General features: G+C 42.0%; 1 protein-coding gene across 9 annotated transcripts in view; it reads left to right on the top strand.

The window, feature by feature from the left end:
* tbc1d5 (TBC1 domain family, member 5) overlaps nt 1–25598 on the top strand; it is a 771220-nt gene that overhangs the window by 416702 nt on the left and 328920 nt on the right. For all 9 annotated transcript variants that reach the window (XM_068011845.1, XM_068011853.1, XM_068011822.1 and 6 more), the window contains one exon: nt 22795–22903. In XM_068011845.1, the coding sequence (XP_067867946.1) occupies nt 22795–22903 (109 nt within the window). The remainder of the gene's footprint in view (nt 1–22794; nt 22904–25598) is intronic.

The raw sequence follows: 25598 nt of genomic DNA, 5'->3' as shown, positions 1-25598 counted from the left end.
CCTCTATGGTCTTATGACTCCATATCTCTGTAACCTCCTCCAGTTCTACAACTCTTTGAGATCTCTGTGCACCTCCATTCTGGCCTCTTGCGCATCCATATGGCATTTTCATCACTCCACCATTGGTTCTGTGCCTCCCTGAACCTGTCGACCTCTCTTCGTCTTTCTACCTCTCTCCTCCTTCAAGCCCACGACTTTGACCAAGCTTTTGGTCACCTGCCCTAATATCTCATTATGTGGCTTGGTATAAAATTTTGTTTGGTTATGCCTCCTGTGAATCGCCATGGGACATTTTACTACATTTATGGCACTATATAAATGAAAGTTGTTGTTGATTGATCCAGTCACCCAGTGCAGGAATGCACAAGGCCCATATGATAAGTGGAGGTTTTGTCATCTCCTTTTTCTCCCTCCATGCTGTAAAAGTCCTGAAATAAAACCAGAAAATGATGCAAGTACTCAGCAGGTCATGGCAGGATCTGTCAGGTCGATGACTTCTCATCAGAACTAGAAGAAGTTAGAGCTGTAGGTTTTGGTAAAGGAACAAGTAAAGAAACAATAGCTGGGTCTAGAGGAGGTGTAAATGGTATTAGAATCATTAGCTACAGCTGCTGCTAAACGGGAGCAGTGGTTATGATCTGAAATTGTTGAACTTGATTTTGAGTCTGGAAGGCTGTAAAGCGCCTGATCGAAAGATGAGCTGCTGTTCCTCATTGAGCTTCATTAGAACACCGTGAAGAGGCTAAGCACTGAGGTGTCAGAGTGCAAGTGGGATGGGCAATTAAAATGACAGGTGCGTGGAAGCTCAGTCACGCTTGTAGGCTGAATGGAGGTGTTCAGCAAAGTGGTTACCCAATCTGCATTTGGACTACCCAATGCAGAGGAGACCGCATCATGAGCAGTGATCACATTATACTAATTTGAAAGTTTGAGGCCCTGTACAGTGGGGATAGAGGAGGTGAAAGGACAGGTATTGCATATCCTGTGCTTGCAGGGAGGTGTTGGGGATGATTGAAGGGTGGACCATTACCATCCCCTTTTGCTTCACACCATCATCCTTTTTGTCAATTGTTTTTGTATTACTGTATAAATTCTGTATTGTTTACTCCTCAGTTCTTTTCATGCTCCATTGTCCAGCAGCAGTGTCAACTGTTGCTTCCTTCTAGAAGAGCCTCCATCTACCAGGTTCAAGCCCACAGAAACCAGTGGCCTTAGATGTGTTCTAAAGAGAAACAAGTGCTCCATCTTGTGAAAAGAATTGTGAAATAAGTCAAAAGCATCAAAGATTCTAGAATTATACTAATAGGCTTTAGCCAAGTTAATCTCTCGTACCACCTTGTCCAACTACGATTCCTTATTGTCAGTACACAATGTCAAGCTTTCAGGGTTAAACAGTACAGGCAAAGCAGCAGTGATAGTTTAGGCGCTACCAGCAACAGGGTTTTTAGAGTATTACAACCGAGGCGGGAGGAGTGCACTGTTAATTCTGTCCCACCTCTCCACAGGTAAACTGCAAGGCTCTAGACCAGGTGCTGGAAGGTGGGATTAAATTGGGCGGCTAGTTCTTTCAGCTGGCACAGACACGATGGTCTGAATGGCCTCCTTCTGAGCCGTAACTTTTCTATGGTTCTAGGTCACAACATATCAATAAGTTTTCGCACTTACCAAAATAATCAATTACTCTGTCCCCAGAATAAAGCTCACCAACCCGGTTTCTTTCACAAACAATAAAATTATCCATTTATTATAAACCAAGTCTTAACCAATAATGAAGTAAATATATACGCAAATTGAAATATTAAAGTCCCATTTTTTTTTTATCGTAGCTCTCACGCACATGCATATACATCCAAAAACTGGTTAACTGGGGGAAAAAAGGGATTTTTGTTTACAGCTGTTACGAAGAAGTAGAAGGAATAAAAAAAATAACTTCGACTGCAAAGATATTGAAGGAAGTCCTTTGTTTTGGCGAGGTGTCCCAAAGTCGAATAGTTGGCTGCCACTAGAAATTTTTCTAAGTGAGGTTGATTAACAGTCTGTTTAGATAGGCATTCAAAGAAATTTGACTGCAGAAGGCTTCACATAGGTCTTACAGCAGGTGTGCAGCAACAGAGGTTTCAGTACTCACACATTCAATGCAAAGTTCTTTTGAAGATGCAAGATTTCTGCAAACGTTTAGGAATTCTTCAAAATACAGGAGGCAACCGTACCATTTAATACAGGCGTTTGCTTTTCAAGAGCAGGGATTCTTCAAAGAGAGGTAACAGTGGTCTGGATTTTCTTCTGATCACCAACTGCCTCTTTTAGTCCAAAGACCAACTGACATTTAACAGTTCAAAATTAAACTAAACTTTCCAGGCAAGTTCATGATGATCATAAATTCTGTCTTGGCACAACAAAAATTAGTTCTTGTCAAACCCCCTGCTATGTTTATTTGAAATCACATGCTTTCCAGTAAAAACTTGTTCACTGGTCAACCTTTTGTTGAACTTCCTTTAAAAAAAAATCACCCAAAGTTCAGCCTCTTTAGTTTTAAAATATAGATTCCAAGTTTTAACAAAAAAAAATGGAAACTCTCATAACAAAGAACTAAGAAATTAAGTGCAGCCAAGTACTTAATAGGTTAGCAGATCTGGACCAATAACTAATATATAAATGGTAGAGCATATCCTACTCAAAACGTATTGCCATGTGTTACATTCCCATTAACTGCTGGTTCGCGCTCCATTTCATGCTGTACTTTCAACGGTGCTTAATTGCCATTAGGTTTTTGCATTCACTTGCCTGACACTTAATTTTGCCTACAGCTATTGTTATACTGAATAATTTTCTAGGTGCCATTGGGAGTGAGGCATGCTAATAAATGGCATATTTCCACATGCCCATAGTGTAATGCTCTAGTTTGCTCCAAATTGCAAAGAGTCACTACGTACATGTAGGTACGTACAGTGTTTTTGGTCACAATTTCTCTTTGAGTTTCAGAGGAAACTGTACTGGGCACCCTGTATAGCTAGTTTGCCCAACTAAAATCTATTCTCCAGTTTAAGTTAATTGGCCTGTAGAGGACTGAGCTTAGGCAGACTGATTTCAAGTTGCTCCATGCTATGATGTCATGTGCACTGCAGAAAATTCAGGATTTAGATTTGGTATTGTACTGCAAAAATGGTGTCATATTATACTGATATTAGTGTGGCTTCTGTGCCAAATTCATAGATGTAACAGCAGAAAATTGCAAACAGATTGATTTGAGAAGTCAAAAATTACCAGTTGCTTTTATGGAGGTAATTTCTGATGTGTATACATAGATGCAATTTTCAGACCTTCATGCCATATTTAACTTGAAATTAATACTTGGAAATAAAATCTGTTGCCACAGATGTTTTACCTCCTTTTCTGGTCTAGAATATTGTTTGCAGCACATGCGTAGTCTAGGTGTGAGGTATATGCAGGTATACTTCAAACATGAGGCCAGAGTTTGTTACTGGAAGCAGATTATGACATGGTGGTATCACTTCAGCTGGGAGAAAGATACCAAAGTATTTATGTTGAAGGGAGAAAAGTTTTGTTTATGCAGCATTGAAAGCTTTTTGTTCAGTAAGATGACTGTTAGTTTGAGCAGATAAATTTAATAGGGAACTCATTAGGTAAAATAAAAAAACTTGCATTATATTACATCTTATAAAACCTCTCCGTGTTTAAGCATGATGACTTCCATGTTGCTGTTTTTCCTCCACATGAGCAATGTCATGTGTTAGATATTAGTCAGTCAGTAGATATGGTGTGAATTTTAACAATGAGGGTGGAAAAGATGAGAAGGGCTGCTGTCAGAATTGACGTGCATTGGTCCTTTAATTACAGCTGTTCTGCTTCAGAGCAGCTTCAGTGTGAGCCATGGATAACCTGAATTGATTTTTTTGGGGTCTGTTGTTAGAAGTTAGTTTTTGATAGTTTAGTGGTTTCATTTGGTAAATAGTTTAATGCTCTGTTTAATAGGATTTTAAGTGATTCTAAATAAATTTTCATGAGTAGGGGAATTTGTGTTTTTAAAGCTTTTTTTATTATAAAAGTGGCTTGAGCTTTTAAGATTGCTGCTACTTAGTTTTAAAAGCTACCGATGCTTGACTGTAATCATGATTAAGTTAATGTATGATTGTAAGTATAGTTTATTTTTATTGTGTACTTTTCAATAAATAGTAAATACATTTTCTTCATATAAAAATAATGTTAGAGCACTTACTAATGTGCAGCAGAATCTGCTAGCCCCGCTACAGAATTTATATTTTCTAGCTGTAGTAATTGGTCTTCAGCAGTTGCAGAATTCTAGGCGTCTTGGGTATACTATACAACTCTGAATGGACTTTACTGGGCCAGTTTTGCACTAGGATCTAATGAAAGCTGCAGTAAAATGTGGGTCATGACTAGTCTTTGGTCACAAAGGAGGCATTGCTGCTAATTAGGATCCTATGTATATTGTATATAGTATTTAATGTAACTGCTTCTTGCAGGGTTGTAATTATTTTTAAAAAAAACCTTCTGTCTTTTTGAATCTATTGGGTCAGATCTTGCTGTAGCAGGGCATCGGTGCATGTCGTTAGACTTTTTTCTGCGCCCTTCAACTTGAAGTTTTTGCACCGTAACTTACTTGTGAGCTGATAATTAAGGTACTGAGGGCAACAGAGCATTTGCAACGTTGGTGAACAGCATGACCAATAAAGTATCTCCTTAATGAGATTAAAGGTTTGAGAAAGAAAATGAGGACAGGTGGAGAAAGAAGGTGTGTCAGAATGGGTAAATTGGAGTCAAATCAGGTACAGAAAGAGAAATAGAGAGGAAAAGAAAGATTGGATTGATAGAAAGGAAAAAAAGAGACAGGAAGCAAAAGTAAGAAAAAATGGCATTTTAAAAATCTCTAACAACAATTTATCACGTGCAGGAATGAGGCTGAACTGTTTAAAATGTTCTCTTTCTGGGCCAGAAAGGTTGATTGGCATTGCGGTAACAATTGTCACGTCTTTAAAAAGGTATTTGCACTGTTAAATTCCAGTCCTAATTTTCTGTGGTGATCTTGCTGGGCATTTAATGAGCAAAGCCAGCAAATTCTTAAAAATAACAGAGAGGCTAAGGGCAAGATGCCATTTGCGCAAAGCGGAGTGGCATAAATTGTCCCAAGTTCTGGTGATTCACAACTCACGGCGTTTCTCTTAATCCACTGAACTTGCTGGCTGATTTGCACATTAATAAACACACTGTTATTTTTCCAGCAAGATCATGCCCATTAATTTTATTTTGATCAATTCATATAACCACTTGATGGCAGGATTCCTTTACAGCTTGCAAAATATACAAATGCCTTCTGTTATACTTGCTAAATTAGCTGAAAATTTCTCATGAATACTTTGTGTAAAATAAAAGAAATATAACTGTTTGCATAAATGGTTTACCCTTTTATACACTTCTGTTTAGAACAAAGTTAGCAGAAATTTCTGTGAAGTAGATACCCTAGATACTATCAGTTATGTGCCACTACTGGACATTCATGGGAACCTTGGGTTTCTCATATTTAACTTCATCCAGAACTAAAAATAAAAGGTTCCTTTAGATCTGTTGGGAAATGGACTAGTCAATGCTGAAGTATCAGATGTGCTGCATGGAGATTATTCCCTTGTCTAATGTAAACTAAGTGAATCTCCAACATTACGATGTGTATTCAGTTCTGTAGAGAAGAGCCCTTCAGCTACTAATTTCTCTGAAAGTAAAAAGAAGTACTTAAAAAGTAGAACACATAAAGAGATAATTAGTTTACATTGAAACTACTTGTCTCCACAAGTTGCCTTCTCCTTAAAAGGCCTATTCTATTTAGAATAAGTATTCACTGAATATCTGTGGGGGGTGGAGGGGAAAGAATATTTTGGTACAAAGATGGTATTTCAGTCCTTGAATGGTTATGAACATGGTATGCCCAAGTGAGGTTTACCGTTTCAGCCTATATATAAACATTCATCCGCTCTACAATATTGCACTTCTCTGTACTTATGGAATCTCTAGCTGTGGAATTAGCTTATGTACTAGGCACTTGCTGGCATCCCTGCTGAGCTGAATTACTAACAAACAACATGTAATATTTCTTTTTGTTTCTCTCAAGAAAACCTTTTAAGTTCCTCTTGACAAAACAGGAATTTGAACTTGGGAACCTCAGCATAAATCCACAGATCACCTACGTCTTGATTTCTTTTTGCACGATTGGGTGAAATTATTTTTGCAGTGAAACTTATTGATACATTTTAACGGGCTACAATAACAGCAATATGAATAGGAGTAACTGGGTTTAGTCAAAGCAGCAAGATTGTGCAGTGTTGGTAAGTAGTCAGTACATGTCTCTCAATTTGATGCAACCAAGCTCTAAATGGTTTTAAAATGGTAAATAAGATCATTTAAATTGAAGAAGCGAGAGAAAGCCCAACAATTGCCAGTCATACATCTAAAGGAGTATAGTCATTCTATAATTTAAGTACTTCATTTTTCAGTTTTAATTTCATATATATAACAATTGTCAGTAATAATTGAACATACCCAATCCAGGCATAGTGACCTTTTTAATGAGAATTTACAAATAAAATCTCAAATGAAAATTGAAGAATAGGCTAATGTAAACATTTTGATTTTCTATAAAATATAGAAACCTTTTATTTTGGTTATTCACAATCCCATATTGGGCTTGTCCATCTGTTTAGATAAAAAGGTAAATTTTCAGAGGTTTTGCAAGGGTATACAGCCATGCAGGTAGTTGGCATAGGATGGGAAATCAGACCCTAGGAGCCTGATTATCCAACTGGATATTTTTATTGGTGAAAATTACACCATGTTACTGGCGTTCATGGGCCTTATTTAAATTGAATATTTATGTAAGTTAGCACTTTAGCTTGAGTTCCCGACTGCAAAGGGTTGCAGTGGCTTGCTGCTCACCAAGTTGAGCATGGGCATACTGTGGATCTTGGGGGCTATCCTGTCCAAACCGACATTTCAAAAGTTGGTAAATGTTGTGGTCATCTGAGAGCAAATTGTTTTGTGTATTCTGTTCAGTGTATCTTTTTGTTCCATGCATTAGTTATTTTTGATGCGAACTCTGCTAGTTTTGCATTTAGGGTTTATTTTTATTCCAGTGCTGTCCTTTATTACTTTTGTTTCTGGAGCTATTTAAGTAGCACTGTGCAAAGTTGTGACAGGAGAAGGCCATTCAACCCCTTGAGCCTGTTGCACAGATAGTGGGCGAGGGTTGAGCTAGAATTTTTTAAGATGCGGAAAAGGAGTTTCTGAGGAGCCACCAAATAGAATTGCAGTAATACCCAAGACATTCTGTTTGCATTGGTTAAGGCCTATGTTTACAGACTACTCCACATATACTTGGAATCACGAGGAGACCTGTCTTCACTGCCTCTTCTTCGAAAGATAGGCTGCAGCACAGTTTTAACATATGCTTCTAAATGACCTGCAAAAAACATTTGGAACAGGGATGAAGTCACCACAGCATGATGCTCACATGTTACTGGATCTTCTCAAGCCATCCTAGAGATATGTGCCATATTAGGCATCGGCAATACACACCCGTGTCAAAGTTAGAGATACCATGGGAGGAATTTTATGGGCCCTGCAAGAGCAAAATGTGTGGCATGTGGGGAGATTTAATTAGGCGGGAGGTGTTTTATCGGATTCCTGACGGTGGGACTTTTTACTGAAATTAAGTCGCTAGCGTGTTTGCGGCATTTCGGGCCCCCCCGCCCAACCCCCATGGTGGCGGATTTCAGATTTGCATTCATTTACATTCCATGAATACTCATTACCCTGCACTTCATTCCAATTCAGTCCTACCTGCCAGATTAAGTTAACGGCAAGCGCTTTTCCTGTGCCATCCGGTTCACATTTGTTTGAATGTGGCGTGCAACAATCAGCTTTGTTCAGTTGAAATTGAGGTCATTTTTTTTCTTATTTGAACTCCTCATTTAAACAAACACCAGCATTGGAATGGATGTTTGGCTCCAGGCTCGTCACCGGCAAGGGTGATTCTTCTCCGGGGACGTCGGCGAAGGCGTGGGGGTGTGTACATGGAGGAACAGGGAGGGTACTCAGGGAGGACAAAGGATGGGTGATCGGCTGCGTGGAGGAGCAGGGGAAGGAGGAGGGGAGCGTTCAGTGTGTGAATTGGTCGTTATTGCTGCTGAAGCTGGATGTGGGCGGCTGCGGGGGTGGTGGGTTGATTTGAGCATACAGTCATGTAGATGGTCATGAGGCGCCTTAGGAGAGGGATGAATGCTGTCGTCAGCGGTTTCCACCAATGAAAGGCTGTCGCCGTCACATGATTGTACACATCTCCCGTGCCTGTCGCTGCATCATTCATTTACAGATAGAATTGCGTGGGATATGGGAAAAAATAGTGGAAGCGGAAGTTACGCCAACTTCCAGCCCCGCCATCGGAAACACCATGGGACTCATAAAATTCCAGTCCTTGTTTCCAAAGGGCAATACATTTATGACCTCCCCTGTGGAAAGAAGGCATCAGCAGCATAGACCTTTGACAGATTGATGGGCTTCCCTGAATCTGTCAAATGGGTACCCATTTGAACATCAAGGTTTCTCATATCGACACAATGGCCCGTGTGCAAAGAAAAGGTTTGCACTTAATGTTTAGTTGCTATCTGACCATATAAATATCATTATGCACTTCAGCGACTACTGTCCAGGAAGAAGGCATGATGCCATTAGTAAGTGACAATCCATGGTGACGGAATTTTGAGAGGAGAAAAAACATGGGAGGAAGGTGACTCTTAGTAGGCCATGGCTAATGTCAGCTGCTGACTCCACTCAGAAGCAGTGATGGCAGATGAAATTTAGAGGAGTGTAAAGTGATGCACTTTGGTAGGAAGAATGAGGAGAGACAATATAAAATAAAGGATACAGTTCTAAAGAGGGTGCAGGAGCAGAGGGAACTGGGGGTATATGTGCACAAATGGTTGAAGATGGCAGTTAATAAAGTATACGGGATTATTGGCTTTTTAAATAGAGGAATAAAGTACTAAAGATTAAGGAGAATCTTTATAAAGCACTGGTTAAGCCTCAACTGGAGTATTGTGTCCAATTCTGGGCATCACACTTAGGAAGGATGTGAAGACATTAGAGAGAGGATGATTTAAGAGAATGGTTCTGGGGTGAGGGACTTCAGTTACGTGGATAAATTGGAGAAGAGAAGGTTGAGGGGAGATTTCATAGACGTGTTCAAAATCATAAGGAGTCTGGACTGAGTAGATGGAGAGAAACTGTTCCCAGTTGCAGAAGGGTCGATAACCAAGGGACACCGATTTAAGGTGATTGGCACATGAACCAAAGGCAATGTGAGGAAATTTTTTTTTGCACAGTGAATGGTTAGGATCTGGAATGCACTGTCTGGGTGTGTGCTGGAGGCAGATTCAATTAATGCTTTTAAAAGGGAATTGGATAATTATCTGAAAAGAAGAAATTTAGAAATTTGCAGGGCTAAGGGGAAAAGGCTGGAAGTGGGACTAACTGAGTTACTCTTGCAGAGAAGCTGACACAGACACGACTGGCTGAATGGCTTCCTTCTGCTGTAATCATCTATGATTCTATTCTATTAACAGCAAAACCTTGAGCTGGAAGCCTGAAATCCAGCTGTTCACATCGGGTACCTGCAAGAGAAGGATGCCATGCAGCACTGGCACAATAGAAAAGTGCATACTAAAGGGCAGAGCTTTGTAGAGTGTCACAAATGGATGAAAACCAACTGTAAATTTCTTGTATTTTTGTGCACTTGGGTGTCATTGTCAGTCGCCATTATACACAGCATGTTAAGTTGATTTACTTCTGTGTTCAACTTGTTTAAAATGGAGGTGGGACAGCTACTTGAAAGGCTCCGGTCACATGATCTAGAAGCCACCCTTTTTAAGCTGTCTAATGTTGAAACAGTTGCAATTAAAGAGAACAGCTCAAACAAAACAACAGCTGCCTGGAAGCTATACACCTTAGTATATCCGGGGCCTGTCTGCAAGAAGAAAAAAAAAGCCACAGTCTGACAAGCAGCAAGAAAATCTAGCTCTTCTCTCTGCCAGTTTCTCCCTCGTCGAAAAGGGTGAAATCAGAAACTAAGTTGCCTCAGCTTATCTCTGAAAGTGCATAAGAAGAAAGAAGGTTTCAGAGAAGAGACTTCCTACGACTCCTGCTTCACTCGGTATTTCTGGTCGGTTAATTCCAGCTTTGGGCTTTATGTTAGTTTTTAAAAATAGGACTCTGGTTTCAACTGGGACCCCCATCAGTTTGTAATTAGAACAAAGAACAAAGAAAATTACAACACAGGAACAGGCCCTTCGGCCCTCCAAGCCTGCGCCGATCCAGATCCTCTATCTAAACCTGTCGCCTATTTTCTAAGGGTCTGTATCTCTTTGCTTCCTGCCCATTCATGTATCTGTCTAGATACATCTTAAAAGATGCTATCGTGCCCGAGTCTACCACCTCCACTGGCAACATGTTCCAGGCACCCACCACCCTCTGCGTAAAGAACTTTCCACGCATATCCCCCCTAAACTTTTCCCCTCTCACTTTGAACTCGTGACCCCGAGTAATTGAATCCCCCACTCTGGGAAAAAGCTTCTTGCTATCCACCCTGTCTATACCTCTCATGATTTTGTACACCTCGATCAGGTCCCCCCTCAACCTCCGTCTTTCTAATGAAAATAATCCTAATCGACTCAACCTCTCTTCATAGCTAGCGCCCTCCATACCAGGCAACATCCTGGTGAACCTCCTCTGCACCCTCTCCAAAGCATCCACATCCTTTTGGTAATGTGGCGACCAGAAATGCACGCAGTATTCCAAATGTGGCCGAACCAAAGTCTTATACAACTGTAACATGACCTGCCAACTCTTGTACTCAATACCCCGTCCGATGAAGGAAAGCATGCCGTATGCCTTCTTGACCACTCTATTGACCTGCGTTGCCACCTTCAGGGAACAGTGGACCTGAACACCCAAATCTCTCTGCACATCAATTTTCCCCAGGACTTTTCCATTTGCTGTATAGTTCACTCTTGAATTGGATCTTCCAAAATGCATCACCTCGCATTTGCCCTGATTGGACTCCATCTGCCATTTCTCTGCCCAACTCTCCAATCTATCTATATTCTGCTGTATTCTCTGACAGTCCCCTTCACTATCTGCTACTCCACCAATCTTAGTGTCGTCTGCAAACTTGCTAATCAGACCACCTATACTTTCCTCCAAATCATTTATGTATATCACAAACAACAGTGGTCCCAGCACGGATCCTTGTGGAACACCACTGGTCACACGTCTCCATTTTGAGAAACTCCCTTCCACTGCTACTCTCTGTCTCCTGTTGCCCAGCCAGTTCTTTATCCATCTAGCTAGTACACCCTGGACCTCATGTGACTTCACTTTCTCCATCAACCTACCATGGGGAACCTTATCAAACGCCTCACTGAAGTCCATGTATATGACATCTACAGCCTTTCCCTCATCAATCAACTTTGTCACTTCCTCAAAGAATTCTATTAAGTTGGTAAGACATGACCTTCCCTGCACAAAACCATGTTGCCTATCACTGATAAGCCCATTTTCTTCCAAATGGGAATAGATCCTATCCCTCAGTATCTTCTCCAGCAGCTTCCCTACTACTGACGTCAGGCTCACCGGTCTATAATTACCTGGATTATCCCTGCTACCCTTCTTAAACAAGGGGACAACATTAGCAATTCTCCAGTCCTCCGGGACCTCACCCGTGTTTAAGGATGCTGCAAAGATATCTGTTAAGGCCCCAGCTATTTCCTCTCTCGCTTCCCTCAGTAACATGGGATAGATCCCATCCGGACCTGGAGACGTCCACCTTAATGCCTTTTAGAATACCCAACACTTCCTCCCTCCTTATGCCGACTTGACCTAGAGTAATCAAACATCTGTCCCTAACCTTAACATCCGTCATGTCCCTCTCCTCGGTGAATACCGATGCAAAGTACTCGTTTAGAATCTCACCCATTTTCTCTGACTCCACGCATAATTTTCCTCCTTTGTCCTTGAGTGGGCCAATCCTTTCTCTAGTTACCCTCTTGCTCCTTATATCTGAATAAAAGTCTTTGGGATTTTCCTTAACCCTGTTTGCTAAAGATATTTCATGACCCCTTTTAGCCCTCTTAATTCCTCATTTCAGATTGGTCCTACATTCCCAATATTCTTCCAAAGCTTCGTCTTTCTTCAGCTGCCTAGACCTTATGTATGCTTCCTTTTTCCTCTTAGATGGTTTCACAATTTCACCTGTCATCCATGGTTCCCTCATCTTGCCATTTCTATCCCTCATTTTCACAGGGACATGTCTCTCCTGCACGCTAATCAACCTCTCTTTAAAAGCCTCCCACATATCAAATGTGGATTTATCTTCAAACAGCTGCTCCCAATCTACATTCCCCAGCTCCTGCCGAATTTTGGTATAGTTGGCCTTCCCCCAATTTAGCACTCTTCCTTTAAGACCACTCTCGTCTTTGTCCATGAGTATTCTAAAACGTGCGGAATTGTGATCACTATTCCCAAAGTAGTCCCCTACTGAAACTTCAACCACCTGGCCGGGCTCATTCCCTAACACCAGGTCCAGTATGGCCCCTTCCCGAGTTGGACTACTTACATACTGCTCTAGAAAACCCTCCTGGATGCTCCTTACAAATTCTGCTCCATCTAGACCTCTAACACTAAGTGAATCCCAGTCAATGTTGGGAAAATTAAAATCTCCTATCACCACCACCCTGTTGCTCCTACATCTTTCCATAATCTGTTTACGTATTTGTACCTCTATCTCGCGCTCGCTGTTGGGAGGCCTGTAGTACAGCCCCAACATTGTTACCGCACCCTTCCTATTTCTGAGTTCTGCCCATATTGCCTCACTGCTCGAGTCCTCCATAGTGCCCTCCTTCAGCACAGCTGTGATATCCTCTTTGACCAGTACTGCAACTCCTCCACCCCTTTTACCTCCCTCTCTATCCCGCCTGAAGCATCGATATCCTGGGATATTTAGTTGCCAATCGTGCCCTTCCCTCAACCAAGTCTCAGTAATAGCAATAACATCATACTCCCAGGTACTAATCCATGCCCTAAGTTCATCTGTCTTACCTACGACACTTCTTGCATTAAAACAAATGCACCTCAGACCACCAGTCCCTTTGCGTTCATCATCTGCTCCCTGCCTACTCTTCCCCTTAGTCACGCTGACTTCATTATCTCGTTCCTTACAGGCTTTAGTTACTACCTCCTTACTGTCCACTGACTTCCTCATTTGGTTCCCATCCCCCTGCCACATTAGTTTAAACCCTCCCCAACAGCGTTAGCAAAAGCACCCCCAAGGACATTGGTTCCAGTCCGGCCCAGGTGTAGACCGTCCAATTTGTAATAGTCCCACCTCCCCCAGAACCGGTCCCAATGTCCCAAAAATCTGAACCCCTCCCTCCTGCACCATCTCTCAAGCCACGCATTCATCCTGACTATTCTTTCATTTCTACTCTGACTAGCACGTGGCACTAGTAGCAATCCTGAGATTACTACCTCTGAGGTCCTACTTTTTAACTTGGCTCCTAACTCCCTAAATTCTGCTTGTAGGACCTCATCCCATTTTTTACCTGTATCATTGGTGCCTATGTGCACAACGACAACTGGCTGTTCACCCTCCCCCTTCAGAATGTTCTGCAGCCGATCTGAGACATCCCTGACCCGTGCACCTGGGAGGCAACATACCATTCGGGAGTCTTGTTTTCGACCACAGAACTGCCTATCTACTCCCCTTACAATTGAATCCCCTGTGACTATAGCCCTTCCACTCTTTTTCCTGCCTTCTGAACAGCAGAGCCAGCCACGGTGCCATGAACCTGGCTACTGCTGCCTTCCCCTGGTGAGCCATCTCCCTCAACAGTATCCAAAACGGTATACCTGTTTTGGAGGGAGATGACCGCAGGGGACACCTGCGCTGCCTTCCTGCTCTTTCTCTGCCTTTTGGTCACCCATTTCCTTTCTCCCTCAGCAATCCTAATCTGCGGTGTGACCAATTCGCTAAACGTGCTATCCACGACCTCCTCAGCATCGCGGATGCTCCAAAGTGAGTCCATCCGCAGCTCCAGAGCCGTCAAGAGGTGTAACAAGAGCTGCAGCTGGACACACTTCCAGCACGCGAAGGAGTCAGGGACATCAGCCGTGTCCCTGAGCAAGAGGAGCATAACACGGGTCTGAGATCTCCTGCCATTTTTAATCTTAAGCTTAACTTAGTCTTAACTTCGATAAATGAAAAAGGAACGAAAAGTTTTTACCAATCACACGGGAAAAAAAAAAAGAAATAGAAAAAGCCTTACCTCATCTGCACATCACCGAGTCCTTTCTCTTTGGTTAGAGGAGGAGGGCGGGTGGGAGACACTACAGGTGTAGTGTCTCGGGTTCAGCCGCTGCCCAAATATATAGGACTTACTTACCCAGCTGCCATCTCGCTCTCCCTGTCGCTGCTGCAAGAAGAAACTGCCGAAACAAAAAGGTAAGTTTATCTAAGTTGTAAACTCACTTACCCAGCTGCCACCTCGCTCTCCCTGTCGCCGCTGCAAAAAGCTATTTTCTACATGGTAAACATCCTTGCCCTTTTGATGCCTTTACCTTTCCTTGTATGTTGGTAAGCGTGCGTTGTAAAGTTAACCCCCTCCCGAGTTTGAGTGTGTGTTAATAAACCCTACTTTTTTTTTTTAACTTTAACAGTGTTGTTGCAGTCCTTCAAAAGTCAGGGTTCACAAACTGCAGGAGTGGAGAAATATGCCATCAAGATTTTTTCATTTTTTAAAAAATGAACAAATTTAAATCACAAGCTGCTTATGGACAAGTTGTTGAAAATCTAGAGAAATTGTTTTCAAAATTAACTACCTGTTCATAACAACGGGTGGATGTCTCCATGAAGATATGGGAGTTTCCATATTCGGGTTATCCTTGATGGAGCCAAAAAGAAATGTATGTCTAGTGTTATGATCCCCTGTCACGACCATCTAGTCCATGGTTTGTATTAATATTTTAGAGGTCACTTTTAGTTTTGGGGAAATTAAATGTGTAAGACTTGCCAAAGACTTGCAGATTGATAGGTAAATTGGCCATTGTAAATTGCTCCTCGTGTAGGTAGGTGGTAGGAGAATGGTGGGGATGTGGTAGGGAATATGGGATTAATGTAGGATTAGTATAAATGGATGGTTGTTGGTCGGAACAGACTCGGTGGGCCGAAGGGCCTATTTCAGTGCTGTATCTCTCGATGACTAAGATAATTGAAATTTTAGAACTTAGGACCATCCAAGAGATTTTATTTCAAAGACCTTGCCATGTGTGCTTACAAAGACAGAGTTAGAGAGGTAAGAGCCATAAAACAGTAGGTGGACTCATTTAGTTGGGGAACTGGGAGCAGAAGGTTTGGAAGGAATTGTCCTATTATCATTAGCAGTATCAATTATTCATGTGGGTAGCCTAAATCAAAGAGATGTTTGGAGTTGGAGGTAAGTAGCTTACATTGCTATCCGGGACTTCCTATGTGTACTGCAATGCTATGGAGATGGATGATGCAGGTGTTTTTATCTCAGCTGGTTCACAGAAAATCAGTTGGTTCATAAAGGCAGTTGGTTTAGAAAGCAGCTGGACTCAGGAGCAGGAAGGGCATTGGGAATGAGGGGAGTTTCTGATTTGCTCAAACTGGAAAGTTCAGATTTGTGAATGTGTTGAAAGAGAACTGGAGGGTTGCCAAGCCTAATGGTAGAGGGAGAATCCCCAACAGATCTCATACCTCACAAAATAGCTGAGATATTTAGGAAATATAACTGAGTTCGTAAAAGCTGTGGTGCACTTTGGATCGGTCCCAGGAAAAGTAAACAAACTACCAAGATCCTATAAAGTATAGGGGAACTTTTGGGGTGGAATTAAAAGTCAAACAGGAGTGTTCTTTTGAGATTTAGACTTTAAAGTATACGTCTTCGTATTCTGTTAAAATTTTAAGTTTATAGTATGTGACTTTAAATTGTGTTAATTTAGCAGTGTTTTGCTTTGTCTAACTCTTGTGCCATAAAGTTTTTTTTTGTTTAAAACGTGAAATCTTGTAATTATTTCAGTAATAACTTGGAGTTCAGATTTATTTTTCAAAAAAGTTACTGGTCTCTAACAGGATCATAATAAAATTGGGGCTCTGTGTGGGATTTTGAATCCAAAGACTGAGATGGGTACACTAAGATTTGCTAAAGTTTAAGCGAGCAAGATTTCTCGATGACTTTACTGTATTTATTGAAAAGCAGAATGGCTTTGTCAATTGCTAAGGCTTTTCTGGGATGGTTAGATTTATCCTTGAGTGTTTTGCAACAGTCAACAAAGGTTAGGTTGATGGCATCAGCAGAAGAGTTGAAGATAGAGATAAAAGCCCAGGGCTAAAAACGCAGAAATAATGGAAACTTTATCACAGCATTTGGAATTTGAAGACAAAAAGGCTGACCCAGATAAGATGCAGACTAAGTTAGCTAGGATTCAGTTGCAGACGAAGCAACTTGAATTGGAAAAAGAAATGAAGCGACTCTAATTGGAAAGAGATCGGGAAAAGCAAAAGCTTGAACTCGAAAGAGATAGAAATGAAAAAGCTTGAACTTTAATTCCAAAGAGAGAAGTTACTAAGAGAGTTTGAAAGAGAAATAGAAGCTAGACAAATGAACTGGTTAAAGAAAAGCTTGGGTTACATGGTGAAGGAGGATCTAGTAGTTAAGATGATGAGTTAAGTCACACTCCGGGTTTTGATCTGACCGAGAATATTTGCCTAGTACCAAATTCAGTGAGGAAGGGGTTGTTGGGCATTTTGTCTCATTTGAGAAAATCGCAACACGGTTAGCTTGGCCACAGGAAACATGGACCATTCTTTTGCAAAGTGTTTTAATACATAAAGCATCGGATGTCTATTCAAGTCTTTCGGACAAACAGCCTGCAGATTTGGAGACAGTTAAAACTGTGGTACTTAATGCATATGAACTTGTCCCAGAAGCATATCAATTAAAATTTCAGATTTTGAGAAGACCGAATCAAACATTTATAGAATTTGCTACGGAAAAGGAAATGCTGTGGAACCGTTGGTTTTGTTCATTAAAGTTTTAGGAGACTTTTGCAAATGTGAGAGAATTAATGATCATGGAAGAATTTAGGGATAGCATTCCAATAGCTAGTGAATACACCTAGAGGACCGTAAAGTTTCTAATATAAGGGAAGCTGCTGGTATGGCTGATGGTTATGATTTATCCCATAAGCAGCTAAGGGGCAGTAGATCTCCATTTACAGATCCATACAGGAGTTGTAGGGATAGTTAGAGTGGTAGCGAGTAAGTTTTTGATTACAAGGAAGGAGATAGCAGAAAGGATAAGACAGATGCCTCTCAAGGTGGTAAAAAAAACAGTGAAAAGGATAGAAGCGTGTCAAAAAGACCAACATGCTTTCATTGCCATAAGGTCGGACACGTAAAAGCAGAGTGTTGTAAGTTAAAACTGATAGCTGTAGCTTTACTGAGCATGGGTAATGTTTCTCCAAAGAATATTGCACCAAGGAATGAGGCTGGTGAAAAAACGGTACCATCTAAAATATTTATCATGGTTGTAAATAAGGCACTCCATTTTTGTCCAAGGAAAGGCCCAGAAAGATTGTTATCCTGATAGATATTGGTACAGCCCAGGGCTTAATGTTAGAAAAAGATTTAGGTTTTTCTTCAAAGTTCACTGAATAAAAATGTATTGATAGGGGGTATCAGTGGGGATTGTGTGCCCATCCCATTGTATAGAGTGAATTTAAACTTTGCTTTGGTAAAGGGGTCTGTTATTGTTGGTGCTGTCCTTATGACTGGTCTCTCCCATGGAGATCCACAAATAGAAAAACCAAAGGGGCAAGATTTTACTTATATAAGTTTTACTTTAACAAAAAACAAAATCAACATACATTAAACAGGAATTAACAAACGATATTTATTACAAATTACACAAACTATCGGATACAACGAAGATAGATCTCATGGGTTTACTAGGCAGTCCCTCAGTATATATGACACAAATCACAGCTAGAAAGTTTTTCAAAGCTCTAAACTTCCTAAGGTAGACCTCCAGCACCTTTCTTCCAAGATGCAGCCACCGATTCTCGTCCAACAGCAGTTCTCGTTCAATCCCAAACTTCACAGGTACAGTCTTCATTCAAAACAGTGCACTTCTCCAGAACCTTCTCAGCTCTACTCACAACAGGCTTGATGTCGTGATTCCACCAGTACCTTGTGCACTGTATGGTCAGGTCTGATTTATCAGTTACTCTAAGTAACAGAAATGACTCTTTGATCCAGCCTTCACTTTCTTCAACCTGCCTACACTCCTGCTATCTGAACTCCGATGGCTCTGTGTCTTTTTTATTTAATCTGGTTCCAACCAGTTTCAGTTTCCCCAGAAACCTGAATTTTTTTTCAGGTTCCCTTTGGACATCTGTCCCAGTTCCCCTCAGTCTGTTGCAGTACCTCACAGTCTGTCTCAAAAATAGAACAAGATTTGCAATCAGGGTCAGTGCACCTAACAGAACATTCAACGAGTCATCTTTTCAGACTGCAGCTTGCACACACTCGTCCACAGGTCCTGCAGACCGGAGATTCCATGATAATAGATCAGGAGCACTTAGTATCACTTTCTTCCTGATTGCTGTAAACTTTTTTGCTGTGCAGCTGTATAGACTTGATCAGAGATCATTTGGTACAACTATTCCCAAAGTGTGGTTTTTACTGAAAATCAGGCCATCCTCTGGGACAGCTTCTGCTGCAGGATCTGCAACTGTTTGGCAAGAAAGAAGCCAGTGTTGACCAAGAACTGGATTTTACCCTCTAGGGTTGGGAAACAAAAGTTGGGACTGTTTCCTGGTCCAGAACCTGACCCTGGGGAGAAACAGTGACTCTCTGGGATTTTTTTTATTTATTTATTTAGAGATACCGCACTGAAACAAGCCCTTCAGCCCACCGAGTCTGTGACGACCAACAACCACCCATTTATACTAACCCTGCAGTAATCCCATATTCCCTACCACCTACCTACACTAGGGGCAATTTACAGTGGCCAATTTACCTATCAACCTGCAAGACTTTGGCTGTGGGAGGAAACCAGAGCACCCGGCGAAAACCCATGCGGTCACAGGGAGAACTTGCAAAACTCCGCACAGGCAGTACCCAGAATCGAACCCGGGACCCTGGAGCTGTGAGGCTGCAGTGCTAACCACTGTGCCGCCCTCATAGTTTTCTGTTTTCATAGAGGTGCCTGCTTAATTTGGCATGGAGACAGGTTCCCTGTCCAATTAAGGGTTGCAGGCAGGCTCTCCAAGATGGAGGGCCAATCAGAGGCCTTCCAGCTTGAGAGGAGCCATAGACCATGACAGCAGGTAAGTAACAGAGAGGGCACTTCAAGTTTTATAAAATTTTAATTGAAACATGGCTTTTTGGGGTGCCCCTCTACAGGATGACATGTGGTTGCCCTCGCACCCAGACAGGCAAGGTCTCTCGGCCTGCCTGGAATGCTGGCTTCCAGGCAGCTAAACTGTGCCTGCCAGTGTGGGAAGCTGGAGGCTGACTGGAAAATTCCAGACATCCTCCTTTCTTTGACCTTAAGGCTCTTAACGAACCTAATTGGCTACCCACCACATGGGGTTGGGTAGCCCTGCCAGCCCCAAACTCGCCTCAGCTAAAATGGCTGGCACCAGGAGTCGTGTCAGGAAACTGACATGCTGGCCAGAGCTGGGATTTTCAGGCCCCATCCTCCGTTCCCATCCCTAGCGGGGCCGTAAAATCCTGCCCCATGTCGTTGCTCTGCCATTATAATCAATAACTATATAGGGACAGGTGGGGATGTGATAGGAATATGGGTTTAGTGTAGGATTAGTATAAATGGGTGGTTGATGGTCGGCACAGACTCGGTGGGCCGAAGGGCCTGTTTCAGTGCTGTATCTCTAAACTAAACTAAACTAAACTCTAGTCTTCTATCAGCACCTCAACTTCTCCTTTCAAGGCTAACTATATCCCTTTGAGAGCAGGTCCCTTGCCATATTTTCCGAACACCTGTCAAGTGACCCAGAGGGCAGGTTCTGTGAAAGAGTTTTAATTGTACCTGTGGCATATTTAAATTAGTGAGAGGAGCTCCCCTCAGAAAATGGACTAGGCCGACAGTCTGTGTGGAGCTTAGTCAGCTCAACCTCCATTCCACCCATTGTTGGAATTAAGGATATCAACTTGTATAACAGTATTTGTTTTTAAACTGGGCTGTGAAAAGATTGCAGTGGCATGAGCGATGGATCATTACAGAATGCATTTGTTTTGTTGATCATTATAGGATCGCAATGGTTAGAGCTGGTCCAGTTCTTTCTAAATGGTTTTGGACAATTAATTTCTAATTGTTCCCATTGGAGAATTTATTCACTCGTATATTAATGAAGCACAGGTGTTTGTTCCCAAGTGTTTCTAAGCCTTGGAGGCATCTTTAGGTTGTTTATCTAGGGGTTCACGGCAGGTACTATAATTTATTGTGGCACGTAACCAACAGTAAAATCAATGAGACATTGCATTTTTTTCATTTGAGTGTGTAAGATAAATTGTAAGTTTGAATTCTTAAAATAGAATTTGGAATGATATATAATTGCATTTTGATCAATAACCTGTAAGAAAATATTTTTAAACTGCTGTTTGCGCATTTCATTTTCTTAATATATTTTGTTATGTTGCACTCTAGTGATACTAATCATCCTACTGCAGAGTTAATAGTTTCATGGATTTTGACCTTAAACCTAGACTCTTGCCCACTGGGGTGTCTCCAGCCTTCTATCACTTGCACTATCAATCGTTTGCACAAAAGAGTTGCTTATATTTTTCATATGGCTTGTTCTTACAAAATAAAGCCATATCTCTGATCCACTCGTGCATATTGGCTGCTGCAGCATCCTCACTTTGCCTCTTTTTTCTTCTCCAGCCTCTGCCATCTATATTCCTGGACTTCCCCTCACGTCCTGTTTTGCCACAGCGTGTATCTCCAAGTCTTTCTTCTCTGGCCAAGAGCAGCAAACCCATGCCTCATTGTCCTCTCCTGGGAAAGTGCCTGTCCTTTAAAGTTCTAATTGTTGCCATACTTCCAAGCACTGTGGTGATTTCTTTACTATAATCCACTCCCTATTCCTACTTTTGTTTTTTACACTGAGCAATCCCTCATCCTTAGTGATTTAAATTTTCACCTTAGTTCCAGTGCCTCAACACTTCCAAGGTCCGAAAGGCCACCTCTCATTACTTGCTCAATTACCTCCAAATCATTTTCCTACCTGCTTACAATCCCACTTTCATTCTCTGCCCCGGGAAAAGAAAAACCCTCACCCAGCATGTAGCTTCCTCACCAACACACACTCAAACTCCCAACTTTATCTCCTTTAGCTCTCCACCCACCATGAAGTCATTGCCTCAGTCAATCAACTGAGTAGTTCTTTTAGTTCCACCATTGATGCTTTTTGTTCCCCCTTCCCCTTTCAGTTTCCATCCCTACACCTTCATGTCTGCAAGTCACGGACTTGAGCGCGCCTGGCACACAACCAACTCATTCATTGCTGCATCTGGCTTGACCTCCTTAAACAATCTCTTGACACCCAAATTCTCCTATAACTCCATGTTTACTCTCGAAGGCATAGTTAGTCCCAACATGTTATTTTTTCCAACTCTCTTCCCCACCACTGCATCCTAATTTCCAGCATCAATTGTGAGCAATCAGTAATGCTTTTTGTGCAACCTGCTCCTTTCCTCCCGAGCCCTTGCCTTCCCACTCCCGGTCCGATCCCATTTCATGTTGCAACTTCTCTGCATCACCCAACCTTACTTCCTCCATTAGATCCATCTTATGTTTTATTAACTCTCTCCCAACCCAACTCAACACACCACTTTCCTTGCCTAAGTGCTCACTGTCACTGTTCTGCTCCTGTTCGATATCATCATCATTCCTTCCTTCCTTCAAAACCCCAACTCATCAAGTAATGCCCAGCTCTAATTTACCTTTCCTCTCAATTTCTTGAATACATCATCACTATCTAACACTATAATTGCTTTTCGCACAATTCTACTTTGGAATACTTTCAGTTCCATTTCCACCCTATGCACAATGCACTGAGGTAGCCCTGGTCAGTGTCACTGACATCCTCTGGTGCTCCTTCTTCTTGTCCTCACCCGATCTGGTATTCAATATACTAAACAACTCCAATCCTTCTCCATTGTCTGTCCTCCATGGGACTGTCCTTGCTCAATTCTACTCCAATATAGCCAACACATCTGTAGCAATGACTTTTCTTTACTTCATGAAGTGAAGACTTTATTAGTGTGCCATGCGTAACAAAATCATTAACATTTATAAAGTAACTGATGTGTGATTTTTGTATACGGTGGAAATATATTACCAAGATTCTTATTCTAATGAGTACTCAATTCTTAAAATACTGCCAATAAGAAACATCTCACCGGTTTTATAAAATTACATTCAAATCCAAATAGTCCTTCATTGCCTTTGTGTGTTTACCTGGTTCAAAACTGCACAATTAAAGACAATGCAAGCAGATTGCTATTAATAGCATTTTTTAATGAATGCTGAGTTGAACTTAGCCAGAACTGTAAAAGGTATTGAATTATAAGTGTAATTTTATGCATATTTTTTACTTTTCAATTATTAGCAAAGAGTGGGAAGATCTGTTTGGACACAATAATTATTTTGCAAGAATAAAACTGAAGGGAATTAATGGGCAACTGAGAAGCAGCAGATTCCGCAGTGTTTGTTGGAAGGTAACTAATTTTTTTTAATGTGAGAAGACTTTATTATTATTGCGCAAGAACTAATACAATGGGCCCAATTTTAATTTATTAAATGACATTCACTTACGCAGAGTTAAAGTCAAACCATATGTACGCTTTGTCATGTACCCATTCATATTGAATGTTTCATATGAAGCATGTATTACGACCAGGTGAGAAAGGTGTCTAGGGGTCTTTTACTGTCTTCACCTGGTCTTATTGTAACAGGGTTTAATTTTTTAAACACACTGTGTTTTGAGCTCCCCCTTGGTGAATCCTTCTTCACCACTTTCCAATAATAAGGCAAAGAAACGAGCACACCAGGTTTTCTTAGGTTTAAAGAAGAAAAGTGAAATTTATTAAACTTACTTAAACTCTAATTCGGTTAATACCTACGGATATATGACGTGCCCACGGTAGCATGCACACTCGATACACACATGCAGAAAGGGACAGAAAAGAGCAGAAGAAAAATAGAGAGGTTTGAGGCAGTATCGGAAGGGGGTTTCTTGTTACTGTTGCTGTGTTTCCAGTTCGCCGTCGAGTCTTTGCTTGGAGACAGCTCTTACTTTTCATTGGGGCCCAGTATTATTCTGAAACCTTGTTCACATAGGAGACTTTTCTCTCTCTGAGTTCACATGTCTTCAGTGGGTCTTCCGTTCCGCGAGAAAGAGATAGGAGCAGACAGGAGAGAGGTATTCTCAGTGCAGGAGAAAACAGCTTTCTGAGTTCAAAATTCTGTGGCCAGTTCAAATTTTAAAAAAAAGTTAGCCAGTCATGTGACTAAACTGGTCTGACCACTTCTTCTGTGTCTTGTTCCAACACTGTCTGCTAGCATACAAATGTCTTTCCAGTCAGGGGCCTGGCAATTCCTTGTGATAGGCGCTCTATTCTTCCTGGCCACAATTTTAAGTTTTAATGTTCATGTGGTGAAATGATGTGTTCCTCAGTCTTGGCAGGTAGGGGGGTTGCCTGACAACACACTCGGGAATAAATGCGATTTGAAAGAAAAAAGGGTTTGAGACAAATATAAGATACAGAAAGAAAAACCATGCATTGATCTCATTCATTTCCAGTTAATCACCCATCTTAAAGCTTATTAAAAATTGTCTTTTCTGGGTGCCAGGACTGCTTTAATTTCCCTTTTTTCTCAGGAGAGTTAGTAGTGGGCGGGTCTATCCTGAACACTATCCTGAGTCATGCTAAGACTTTTGACTTCAGTGGATGGGTGGTTCCCTTTTCCTCTGACTGTGGGGAGGATTCTTTGTTAATCTGCCCTTTGTTCTCTGGGACACTTCTACCTGCAGGTATTTGTGCAGACTTGACTGCATTGTCCTGTGACACTTCGACTAAGTGAGGCATCACCCTGTCGGTTTCTCTGCCCCCTAAAGGTCTCACTTTGTCTGCAGGTTCCTGTAAATGCTGTTAGCAACTCTGGTTGGGTACTTCTACAGCTGCATTTACATAGGAGGATGTGGCATCTAACCTTTCACTTTTTCTGGGATTGGTTGACTGGACAGTAGGGGTTTTCATCCGGGATTCCTCCCGGACTTCCTTTAACCTGCCCTCTTGGTAATTTTTTTCCCCTTCTCTTTCTAAACTTTTGCCAGCCGGTTGCCTGCCTGACCCCTTTTGTTCTCGGCAGGGGCCCCTTACAGTTCCAGCCCTCTGCTGGAGGGTCCTCTTAAGGTTTCACTGTTGGTTGGGGTTTGCCCTCAACCTGGCACATTTGGCAATTCTTGCAGTACTCCACCACATCTTTATGGAGTTTTGGCCAGTCAAAGTGCTGTCTTATGCGGGCTTTGGTCTTTCGTATACCGGCATGTACAGCTACTGTAGTCTCGTGGGCCCTTCTTAATATTTCTCCCCGGTACCTCTGCGGCACCACTAACTGGTGAACTCCTGTCCGCTCCTTGCCCTCAGGTCTGTGAGAAGAACTCCATTTCCTCATCAGTACCTCATTCTTTAAATAATAGTAATCAGGGACTCCCTCTGCTTCAATTTCAGACTGGGCAGCCTGTGCTAACTTTCGCAATACTGGGTCAGCTCTCTGAGCCACACCTAGGAAAAATCCATTTAATTCATTCACTGGGACACCTAACTTTCCAAAGAAAGTCTCGGACAGGCAGACCTCGTGGACATTTGCCTGCAGTGCCAATGCAGTCTCCTTTGGGGGAGCTGGTTTGATCATGGCCTGATCCACTACACATTCGGGGAAACTGCAGGGGTCCGTCTACTGCCACTGCCCTGTCTGTCTCTCTGACCTCGTGAGGTCTTTCTTTCACTACTGTGGGGGCTACCACCTTCACCATGCCAGATCATTCCTAGGAGCAGATCAACCCCGTTCACAGGCAAACTAGGGGCAATCTCTACCATCACTGGTTCCAAAACTGGATCGCACTCCAGGTGCATTCAGTTTCAGGCATAAACCTCCCTCCAGTGCCATTCACCACTATTTTGGTGTTCACTGCACTCTCTGGAGGAAAGGTCAGGCCTTTTCCCAGCAAAAGGGATCTAGTGGCCCCTGTGTCCCTGAGAATCACTATGGGCTTGCTTGGCCCACTCGAAGGGTATGGGGTTACTTTCCCTTCAGACACAAAACCCTGATAACCTTCAAGAATCCTATTAACTTTTCCTGCACTGGCCATAGTAAGCTTCCAGGGTTGCACTCTTACTGCAGTTAAAG

This window comes from Heterodontus francisci, chromosome 2, assembly GCF_036365525.1.
Source record: "Heterodontus francisci isolate sHetFra1 chromosome 2, sHetFra1.hap1, whole genome shotgun sequence".
In the NCBI taxonomy this organism is placed as follows: Eukaryota; Metazoa; Chordata; class Chondrichthyes; order Heterodontiformes; family Heterodontidae; genus Heterodontus; species Heterodontus francisci.
Note: the sequence above shows the minus strand (reverse complement) of the source record. Positions and strands in the feature narration are given on the sequence as shown.